Source organism: Mixophyes fleayi, chromosome 7 (genome assembly GCF_038048845.1).
Source record: "Mixophyes fleayi isolate aMixFle1 chromosome 7, aMixFle1.hap1, whole genome shotgun sequence".
NCBI lineage: Eukaryota > Metazoa > Chordata > Amphibia > Anura > Limnodynastidae > Mixophyes > Mixophyes fleayi.
Window position 1 is genome coordinate 149540717 of NC_134408.1, and position 12233 is coordinate 149552949.

The window sequence follows — 12233 nt, forward strand, 5'->3', positions numbered from 1 at the left end:
AGGTGTAAGAAGATCAAACGGAGTAGAGTGAAAATATTTAGATCTTGTGGCCACTTCCTAAGCCTCAGTATATGCTTTAATACATCTAAAACTACGGGGTAAAGCATTAACTTGATATTTTTAGTTCCTGGTCTATAGTTCATGTTAAAGTTCTTCAAATGCCAATTTGGCTCCTAGCAGTTCTTGGTGACCTATGTTGTCATTCTTTGGCAGAATGAGCATTTCGTGGAGAAATAACCAGACGATTAAAGAATTTTAGGGGTTCGAGAATCATGGGAGAGACCAACACTTATCCCAAACACAGAGACAACGACCTCCACAATGAGAAGTTGCAGAGTATCAGTCTGAGACGGAGATAAACGCTTACGTTTAATTGAAACCAAATCTGCTTCTGAAAACCAAATTTCTATAACCAGGAATGGATCCAACTAATGAAAATAAATACCCAATGTTTCGTCTATGGTAATTGACAAAATCTTTAAATACATGAAATGAGCCCTATTTAATATAGCTTGAAGATGTTCTAGATCCATGTAACCCTAAGTTGGCAACAATATACCCAAGAAATGAAGTGGAGCATACACATAATTTTTTCTGAGCTAGCTCTTCCAAGGAAGATAATAATATTAATATATTACCAAGATAAATGACTATATATCGCCTTGAAAATATCATTGAAAAGTCCTGAAAATCATCTGGAGCACTACAGAGAGCAAATTGCATGACTAAATATTAATATCTGATGGTAAAGGTCGTCTTCCGTTCATCCCCATGTCTGATCCATATCAAATGATATGCTCTTCTTAAACCTAATTTAGTGAACATTTAAATTCCCTGCATTTGACTGCTAGATCAATTATAAGTGGTAATGAATATTTATACCTGCAATGTTTTTCAGTCGGTTTCCGGTGCCAATAGGTGATATTATTTTTCAAAACAGATTAGCATGTTCCGAATAACTTGATGACATTCTCTGATGAACAACATCAGCCACATCGGTAGGTTGATAATAATAATGAGGAAAATATGAACGTCATTTGATTATGCCATCCATCGGCCAATGAATTGTACAACCAGGAAAGACCCAGCCTAACTGGGAAGAGGCAGAAAACAACAGGGAAAAGAATGTTTTCTCGGTGGGTAGACTAAGGTCTTATTAAGACCCTGAAATTCTGATTTGGCCAAACTTCAGCGTAAAGTTCAAGAATTGTTGTGATTTTAAATAATTTTAAATAATTAAAAATTGGTCAGTGTGTCCCCCTACCCAAATCCTCAACCAGCCCCAGTGCTAGAGAGCCTGGTTGGGTTTCCACTATAACCACGAAAGTGAGGTCCCACTGCCATAGTATAAAACAACTGCAGAAAATATTACTCAGGTTAGAAAACAAAAACCTTTAATGGGCATCTAATTTATTCCAGGGAGTAAATATATCAAGCTGAGAGTTTTCCGGCGGGTTTGAAAAACCAATCAGATTCTAGCTATCATTTATTTAGTACATTCTACAAAATGACAGCTAGAATCTGATTGGTTGCTATAGGCAACATCTCCACTTTTCAAACCCGCCGGAAAACTCTCATCTTGATACATTTACCCCCAAGGCTGGACTTTAAGACGCAAACCTCAACGCAGCTTATAGGAAGAATGTGATTGGCCACAAACACAGAGAGATAATGTTGCCAGTAACTAGTAATCTGGGCAAACAATAGATTGTTGATTAATTCTGTAATATATGTCCAGATAATATGTATCATTAGTCCAAGTCCAATAGTTTCTTCTCAATATGCTCTACGTGAGTTTCCTTCCATTGTTTTTTTACCTTACATGGTTTAAAGACATACATAGTGTCTGTCTGCTTGAGCCAAGTGAAATTAGATTGTAAGCTCTTTTTGGGCAACACAATAACTAAAGGGTTAGGTCTCTCAAGAGAAAATTAATACTGTAAATATTTCATCTACATCACTGTAAATCTGAGACTGATGTACAAGTCTGACAACATAAATATTTAATATATTATATATAGTTAATATAATGGACGCACCTCATAATCTATGTCTAAGTCATCAGACTCCCCCTTGGTGCGGAAGTGCTGGGTGTACTTATCCACCGTGAAGTTGACTTGCTTGTTGAACCGATCAATTAGAACAGAATGCCAGTGCTGTTCATCCAGAAGACTTCCCAACGTCACCACGGTGTGCGTGTTACCAAAACGAAGCTTGGCGTCGCCTGGAGGGAAAAAATAGGGATAAATCTTTGTTCAGATGAATGAATTATTAAATAAAGTGTAACTCAGTCATTTGTTCTAATTGTATATTTTAGCCATATAATCCTCATCTCCTGTGCAAGTCAGTTTAGAATTCAGTTATAGTCATTTTATAATTTACTGTTACCATTGAAAATGGTTTAACTGGTGTAAATGATTTTCTACACCTAAATACAATTTTAAAAAAAACACAGCAAACTTAAATAAAATTTAAAATTAATTGCTTTTGTTGTTTTGTTTTTTTTTTAGAAAATTTGTTCCTCCCTTATCACTAAAGATAAATTCCATTTTCCACATTTTGGTGGAGAGTTTTGCAGGCTTCTCCTGTGGAATTTGGACAAGCAGAATATACTTTTAAAGAAAATCTCTCGCAAAAATTCAGACAGAAAGTGAGACGACCATATCCCCACTTGTACGTGAATTCATCGGTTGTTTAATTGTTATTGTTTGTTTATTTAAAGTCTATGGTGATTAAATAAAGGATCTGTAAAATGCATCATTAACAGTAACAATTTTTAAACCCAACTTCAGAACGTAGATGCTGTATTTTTAAGAGAAAATAGATAAAAGCATCATTGGAAGCACATTAATTTACAGGGCCCGGGGAGAATTCATAGGACCTTCCTGCCCCCTTCCCCAACTTTCCACATCAATACATTGTCAGCTAAGAATAATAATAAAAATTCTTACTTTAAAAAATCTCCTTGCCAAATACAATTAATTACAATAAGAATTTGGAATTAAAATCCTGAACCATTGTTTGATTGCCCTGCCCCAAATAATAGCCTGTTTACTGTTAGACACTGACAATGCAACAATTCAAACAAACTAATTAAACTGAAATATACAGGGGCAAACACAGGATTTGAAGAAGGGGGTTTCCACACCACGCCACCAGTGGGCGTGACCAGCATGCATGGGGGCGTGGCTATAATATTAGACAGTGTTTGGCTGCTCTCCAACTCTTCCTATCCCCATAATATACATGGGCAATGCTGCGTGCACTACTGTTAGGTGCACGCAGCTCTCCGTTTTCGAGCAGAGCTGTTTGAAGCGGGGACAAGGTCCAGCCACCTCAATTATATAGTGCCCCAGGCTTGGAGGGGGTTTCCAGGCACTAGGAACCCACCTCGGATTGCCTATGTTATAATTATGGGATACTCTTAGGCTTGAGTAACGGTGACTAAGGTCTATTCCATTATTAAGCCTAATGTTGATCCACTAACAAATAACTTGGTTGTCATTTGTTAAAACCACCTGGTTATTATAAAGTTTCATTGGCTGCAAATGATTAAAAAAAAACTGCACCCAGATTTATTTCTTTTAATATAAAAGAATCGCTGGGTATAAATGACTAATTGATTACATAGGATGTATTGCTAAAACAAGCACATTTTGCCCACATGCACAGAGAACGTACAATGCACGAGGTATATTCAAAATAGACTAGAAGTAAAACACAGCACAGATTTTCCTCTCCTGCTAAATTTGATGGACCAATCTGACATTTAAAGGTTCTCTGTTTATGATAGAAAGTCTGGAATACATGAATGTAACAGATGTATTTCAACTGGGGCCGCGACCAATGTACGAGCTAATTACTTGTGACATTTTACTCATTAGATCATAGGATTTATGAACACATCTCCGTCTCTCGGAACAGTTAGTATCTGCACTCCCAAAGCAACGTCCCATTTAAATTTCAGGAAGTAAATTCGGACGAAAAAAGTTTCATCCAGTTAACCCTTTTTTTTAGAGCATATAAAGAATATCAAAATATCCTATTATAGGTATCAGACACACCTGATGTGTTCCATGTGGATGAAGGAGAACAGAGTTGGGTTTGTTAACAGTTGGAAACATTTTCTCACATTGGGTGGAACAATCAGAAGAGGGAAGTGGACGTGTACAAATATATTTACATTCCGAATTCATTAGGGTTTTTTTTATAAAAGTGGAAGTATGGAATTTTTGCTGTATTTTGCCACTTTTGGAGAATCCATGCTTAAATTAACCTATCCCCCTATGGGAATCCCCTTTGTTACCTGAGCTCTGAAAAATGTCAGTAAAACTAGTGCATTTCAGGTCATCCGTAGATTCACATCGTAACTCCGTGGTTCTCTAATGTGATCTGTGGATGGACTCAGTAAGATTATAAAGCCGCAGTGGGAGGGGGGACCCCATGTTTAGTATATATATGGGGGAAATTAGTTTGAGAAAGTGTTGTCCAACTTGTCTTTACAATTCTTTATACACTGTATTATCTAATAGTAATTTTCCCTTTTATCTCCACTTCCACATTTGCTGTAAATGAGTAAAACATGTTCATGTCCACATCAGCACCTCAATAAAACGTCACCTTTATAGAATACATTTTATGTAGTTATTTTTCACTTTTTTTTTCAACTAAATCAGCACCACATTTAGTATATTTTCTTTAAAATAGTTCCACTTCTATAGAATAGGGGGAAAATAGAACTGTAATACCCAGCACGATAAGTGACACATTTTGATCAATAAAAACAATACATCTAGTTGGTAACTTGGGGAGTTTATAATGTTTTTTTATATGTTTTTATTCCCCTATACAAATATTATTATGCACCCAGAATGAAGAATAATCACAAAACCACATCAGCCTTTAAATGATAGGCAAAATATGACAAAAAAAACCCCTATAATAGCAATTTTCTAAAATTAGTTGGGAAAGAAATAAACAATACCCAGGTTTATGTAGAGAGACAATCTTCCCTTCTGTAACTCCAGAGTAATATAATCCCCGCGCTGTCCTTCTCCGTGAAATAATACTCCATCACTCTGCATGCTCTTGAACTTCAGGGAAATGACATCTTTAAATGTGGTCATCAGTTTCTGATTGAACCTGTAGAGGAGGGAGCTTCTGCCATCAAAGTCGGCTACATCAGATTCTAGATAGGAAACAAACAAAGAGGCCATTGACAAGCGGTCGTGTAAGCAAACAAGCAAGGTCAATGATGATCCTGCTCGCTATTGACATGAACATGAGCGGCATCATTAGTGGCCAATATTCAACAGTCATTGTCTTCCCTCGGTTAGCTGAATCCCCCTGACAGTTCTCTTAAAGAATCAGTCTTCTTAGTCACAATTCGTGCCCTTGTCGGTTATGTTTGCGGGTGACATATCCGGCACTTTGCTTCTAATGGTGGAAGCGGCTGACTGTAGGAAAAACTAAATAAATCCCTTTATTAAATCCCAGGGTGTTAGATAATAACTTCCAGTGAGTTTCAATTACTGTAATCAAATGCAAATTGCAGTATCCCATATCTACACATCAGCAAATACTTTGATTGACAGAGGACAAGTTTGACAATTAAAGCTAATTGCTTATTGGTTGTTTTGGCATACTGTACGTTTCCAGTTTGTTGCTAAATAAACATCATTAACTGTCAAAAAAGTATAATCCCTGTAACCTCTCAATAATGTGTTTCTGATAATAATTTTTGTTTGCAGCACCATTGACCCTAAATTCCTGGCCTGACCATACACAAATGTTTCAAAGAGGAACTGGTTTTATAAATAATGTGGGCGGTGTAATGTCTTCAAAAATTATCAATCCAATTACTGTGAAAAATAATGATCAATTGTTATGCGCACATCCAAAATAATTTCATTTGACGCAGTGTTAACCTCTTGGATCGGGTTGTACTTAAGATTTTCCTCTGAAAAGTGACAATTCAGTAAAAACAGTTTATCCATTGCTAACTTTTATTTGTATAATGCCAACATATTACGCTGAAAAGTCAGTACAAAACATTTCCAACTCCAAATGATCATTTAAAGGACTTATCAAGGCAACCAAATGATCATCTACAGTTGTCACTATAGGTCATTTTATATATATTTTTTTATAATTTTTAAAATATTTTTTATAATTTAATTTTATATATAGAAATGTGTATACTTTAATTTATAATGCAGACCATCGCATCCAAGTCAGAACAGTAAACAGTATTTTGCTTAGTTGTACTTTACAGAGAGCATCTAATTATTCACATAAGTCCCTGTCCCAGAGAGCTTACAGTCTACACACTGACTTTAGCCAATCAGTATGTTTTTGAACTGTGGGAAGAATCACACGCAAACACAGGGAGAACATACAAACTCCACGCAGTGCCCTGGTCGGACTGGCCCTAGTGCTGTTAGTCAGTGATGCTAACCACTGTGCTAAGGTACCACCCTAGATAGGGCACTGGTCGGACTGGCAACCATGACCCTAGTGTTGTTAGTCAGCAATGCTAACCACTGTGCCACCCCAGATAGTGCACTGGTCAGACTGGAAACAATGACCCTAGTTCTGCTAGACAGCAATACTAACCACTGTGCCACCCCAGATATTGCCCTGGTCGGAATGGAAACCATGGCCCTAGTGCTGATAGACAGCAATGCTAACCACTTTGACATTGTGGTGCCCCAGTTTGAAGCAGAGTGCCCCCTAGAGCTGGCACCCTACTCTCCACTGGAGCTGGCAGAAATCTCAACATGTTCTAGTAAAAAGTCAGCCCCAACTATTCATTCTAACTGAAAACAGAGAGCACCAATGACAAAACAGGGCCACTTTCGGGAACCTGGCTCAGACATCAGCTGATGAGGGGGTGTGTTCCCTGGACTGCTTCTGTTATTGATGATTGGACAAGTGAAAAGTGGACATGACTGGCAGCAGACATGACCTAGGCCTGTAGCTCACTTCCTTTGTCTATTAACTCTTTCGACCTGGCTGACGATAGCTGAGATATTGTATGAAACACTTTCATTACAGTATCCACAAACCTATCTATTCCCTTATGGGGCTGGGTTCATATTTAGATAACAAACGTGCTTTTTTTTTTTTTAATAAAATTATCAAAACAGAATTCCAGTTATCTGCCCCAGTACATAATTAGCAGAGTAAAATATTTGCAAAACAAAGCAGAAGACGATGGTTCGAGGAGCAGAGGAGGAGACGCTGTGTCAGTCTTTGATGTGGTAATTCAGCCAACGAGCTTATACATAAAAGCAGGATCTGATGCCATCAACTGCATGAAGTATATTGTGTTTAATTGAGCAAAACGCCCCGGTTTCTAAGGAAAAATAATTATTGCAGGAACTCCAAATAGAACATTTTCAGTCCAGGCCACGACAAGTGTGAGGTCCCCGGTGAGATCACCTTTAATATATGAAGAGAAGAAAGCACTTAGCCACCTGCCTTCTGCACCCTTACAAAAGAAATTCAGAGTTCATTAATGCATGTTTTTCACACATACGACAAGATAAAAATACCCAGGGGCTCTTTTACTCTCCTATTTCATATATCTCCATACTGAGTGCGGATTTATCTTCTCTGCTGTTTTTTCCCATCAGATGATTCACCTGGTTGTTCACAGGAACATCAACATCTGCAGCTCCCGTATGACAGTATCAATCTGAGATCCGTTGCTTATTACAGATAATGATGGTTACTCGGTAACTGTGAAAGTTCTACAGTTACCCATCTGGGAAAAACAGCCTTGAAGGGCCACTGCCGGCCCCTACACAGCTCGTGCCGTCTTACGTCGACTCTGCTAATATGTTATGTGCCTAGAAAATTGAAGAGCCTTCGTATGGTGTCTCCTGTTACTCTATTGATTTCACCAGCTGTTATTTGAAATTATTTTGTGACCAAACCCAGGGGCAATTTCATTTCATTCGTATTATCAGGTTTTTGTTAGAGATGCTCAGGCTCGGTTCCCCGAGAACCGAACACACCTGAACTGTGCAGAGCCGAGTACTTTCGTGCTTTTTCGGATTTGAAAACGAGGCAAAATGACATGGTTACGTCGTCGGATCTCGGATCTCGCAATTTGTGGATTCCTTTTTAAGATCCAACATAACGGTGGGTGGGAGGGAGGGCCCAAGGACAATTCCATCTTGCACCATTTTTCTTTTCTGCCACTGCTGTGTGCCAATGTGTCCTAGATGTGCTAGGAACTGCTGTGTGTTTGTGTCATTGCTCTGTCGCTTACCATCCAGCCAGGTCGCTGCAGTATTTGTCCAAAAGTGTGTAAAAAATAATATTGTGATATGTGAGGTGGTCAAAATTGACTTCAAATGTCTTGAAATTAGTGTTGTTGAGGTTAATAATAATGTAGGAACAAAAAAAGAGCAAAATTATGTGATTTTAGCATATTTTAGGATTTTTTCTAAAAAATCCAAAACCAAAACCAAAACACACGAGGACGGTTTTACCAAAACCAAAACACGAAGCTAATCCAGATCCATAACCAAAACCAAAACCAGTTCACGGGGCTCAGTGAGCATCTCTAGTTTTTGTTAATTTTAAAAAATATCTTAAACACCTATGGTTCTCAGTCACCTGAAGTGTAAATAATGGAGAGTTACTTTCAGGAAATTCTGGCATACTCCGTTATAATTAGGGCTTATATAACTGAAATAATTGGGCTTTTGTAAGGAAAATAAAGCTTAATATATAAAGGACAGAGACAGAGGTACAAGGGCATTGGGGAGAACTTTACTGAGGGCCAGCTCAAGGCAACGCAATTATGGCATCTGGCTTAGGCCCCAAGAGATTAAAAGCTTCAGTTATCATAACGATGAATTGAAAAGATTAACTCATAAAAAGCAGTGAACACTAGCTCTCAGTCACAGCAGCAAGGATGGCATCATAACAGGACCCTACCTGCACCATGATTAATATAAATAACATTAGTCATTGTCTTTCTATCCACACACATTCTTGAGATAAAGGTCCTTTTAGTTTTACAGCAATTTTGCAGTAATTGAATTTAGTGGCATAATAGACCATTGTCATTGAGATACAAAGTTCCGATGATACAAGGTTTGAGTTGTGCTTTTGTTTCATCGTTTCATGGAATGTTATTCTGTATTATGTTTCTAAATCCTACATTCCACATTTAGTGGAATTAATCATCTAACCATAGAGCTGTGACAACAATTCATCCCGCCCTTCAGTGTGGTTGGGGAGGGGGATTCTATTTGAAGCTCTTAATGCCAATTTCGCCATAGAAACCTGACCCCAGACGCAGAATGAAACTAATATTCCACAAAATAGTTTAAACCATTTTGTTCTTCTTATCTCTTCTACAGACTGTTTTCAAAAAGTTTATTAACCTTTTTATCTACACAGACACTTTATACATTAGTGATCGGAACAATTTGAACAATATTTCTGTTGCCTTTATTATATATTCACATTTCCCCCATAATATAATGTTATAATAGTGCCCCCCCAAAAGAAATCTCCCATAAGTTAAAATTAAATTAATTGTGCCCCTTAATCAATAATGATTGCCTAAATAATTTAAATGTCACTGGTGCTTCCTCTTATGCTCTGAATGGCAGCGTGCAGCCTGAGCAATCTGACCTCTCACAACTACCTCTTTTATTTGGCCATTTGGATGGCGGTTTTGCGGCAGTTTTGCAAACCTCAGCTTAGTAAATCCTAAACCTATTGGTTTGTATGGTCATCATTGCTAAAATCGGGACGGTGATTTGTAAAGTGGTGGTTTTGAAAAATATCAATTGTGCCCGTTTTAATGGCGGTTTGGGCTTTAGTAAACACGGCGGTTTTAAAACCACCGGAAAAATTGCAGAAAACCGTCAGATTCACTAAACCGTCCTTTGGTAAATCTAAGAGCATTAAAAAAGGAAATTTCTTCAGATAATGTCTGTGGCGCTGTGAATTGAGGTTAGGGGAGATGGATGGGTCATATACAAAAATTTTCAAAAAACACATTGCAATTAAAAAAATAAACAGGAACAGCAAATAATTAGCGCTTCGAAAATTAAAAAAAAAAAAATTTGCTGCATGCTTTTTTGGCAAATAATTTAAGAGAGACCTCGTTAGTGTGATGTGCAGGGCCATCTTAACAACATTATGGGCCCCCGGGCACAGCAGTGCACCGGGGCCCCTACATATACACATATATATATATAGAGAGAGAGAGAGAGAGAGAGAGAGAGAGAGAGGGAGAGAGATAGGTATAGAGATGCAGATATAAATATAGATATATAGAGATAGAGATAGATAGATGTACTTGCTCAGTGACCCTTGAAGGTTTTTTTTGCAGGTTTTTTCTTTTGCAGGATTATTTATTCTAATTAAGAGCCCTGACTATGGGGCCCCCTTGCCCGTGGGGCCCCCGGGCACCTGCCCATCGTGCCCAATGGAAAAGATGGCCCTGGTGATGTGAGCACCAGGACAAACAAGGAACTTGAAGAAGAGACTATAAAATCCCTGGTTGGAAAATGAATAGAAATGTGTGAGAATAGTAATTTTGTACTATGAGCCTACTGGTATGGGTGGGCCTATAATGAGGCTACCTGAGGCTGATGTTTCAGAAGTAGTAAATTGATGGGAATTAATTTTAGAAAATGACAATTTTCACAATTTTCTTGTAGCAAAAGTGTTAATCACTGGTGTTTTATCTCATTGACTTTAATAATGCTTAAAACGTAGACAAGTGATATACAAATGTTTCTGGTAGGTTTTATAAGGGATGAGATATTCACTCTATTACTGGCCCCCATAGTTACACATCTCCCCTAAATTGAGAGGCTTATATGAAAATCGCCCAGCTGATAACAGATATAGTTGTGGAGTTAATGTGGATTAGTAGTAGGTGTACAGAGCTTTAGGTCCCGTGTGACTAATTATATTCTGTAGGACCAACTTCTACTCTGTTATAATGTGATTAACAAAGGGTCCTATGTTCTGTAATTTTTGCAAATTTAAATATTTAACTATGAAAATCAGAATATAATAGTTCATGGAAATAGAATCCTTTAAAAGCACCCAACAAGATGCTAACCCTACACATAGTAGGCTTCAGGTCACTTGTAACATTCATTAGTAAAATGGACTTTATGTAATAAACTGTACCAATCTGCAATCATCACATCTCCAACATCTTTGTGCACCTGAATATGTTTAATGGGAGAACCTATTGAAACAATTTTGAAATTCTTCCAGATTTCAGAGATTCACCAGTAGGGAACTAATTCGCAAATTGTTTCCAATCTGGCCAGAATTTGGTGAATAAATAACAGCTTGTGGAGAATCAAGCGACTTCATCTCCCTTTGCAAAGCAATGGTGGCCTAAGATCACCTCTCACTGATAGACTACAGGTCTAACATTATTTCCTGTGGGAGCTAGTACCACAGCGATAACCAACACCCCACAGACCTTAGTTTTGGCTCTGGCTTTACAGTGATGTAAAGTAAACAAATAATTTAAAAAATTGGGCACAAGGGCTGCGTGGTACTTATCAAGATTGTGTCACCTGGTCCCCGTATAATGGACAGGAGTCACTAAGACCATTTTTCATTATACAAAAAAAGAAAGAAAACACGGATAATTGTCAAATAAAAATTTTGTTTGTTTGCAAATCCGAGGAAAATTCACAGAGATTTTCAAACTTTCAGACAAAATTTGGTCAAATTATGGAGAACAGAATTATTGGGGCTACACACCACCCTATTTCTATCAAAAGAATTTCCGGACACTACAGATTTACAGATTGATAACTTAAATATATAACTGAATTAACAAGGAGCAAAGGAAAACAGTTGGGTAACTCTTTTCTCTTGCTCCTAGCTAATTCAGTTCTACATGTTGGATAAGCACCCCTCCGATAAATATATGGGATTTCACATGTAGATATTTACTAAGGAGATGGTCCCTGTTTGTGTCCTTGTGCGATTTTACCTACTCTTCATTACCTTAAATATATGTAAGACTAATAATATATTTACATGCCTGATTTACTTTGTTATTATTATCCAAAATCATCCATTTAATGGTGATATTATTCATATTTTCTGTGCAATCTATAAAATGTAAACTCAAAATAATTTTTCTGACATGGGAGCAATAACACAGAATGGTAATACAAATTAATGAATCGAATGCGCCTACAATGATTGCCAAATTTAGCTAA

At 37.5% G+C, this 12233-nt stretch overlaps 1 protein-coding gene across 1 annotated transcript in view; it reads right to left on the reverse strand.

Moving 5' to 3' along the window:
- The window catches only part of CNTNAP5 (contactin associated protein family member 5), a 298681-nt gene that overhangs the window by 161700 nt on the left and 124748 nt on the right, over positions 1–12233 (reverse strand). Inside the window, exons 5-6 of the mRNA XM_075181121.1 lie at positions 4985–5188; positions 2040–2224 (exon numbers count right to left, since the gene is read on the reverse strand). Coding sequence (XP_075037222.1) covers positions 2040–2224; positions 4985–5188 — 389 coding nt within the window. The remainder of the gene's footprint in view (positions 1–2039; positions 2225–4984; positions 5189–12233) is intronic.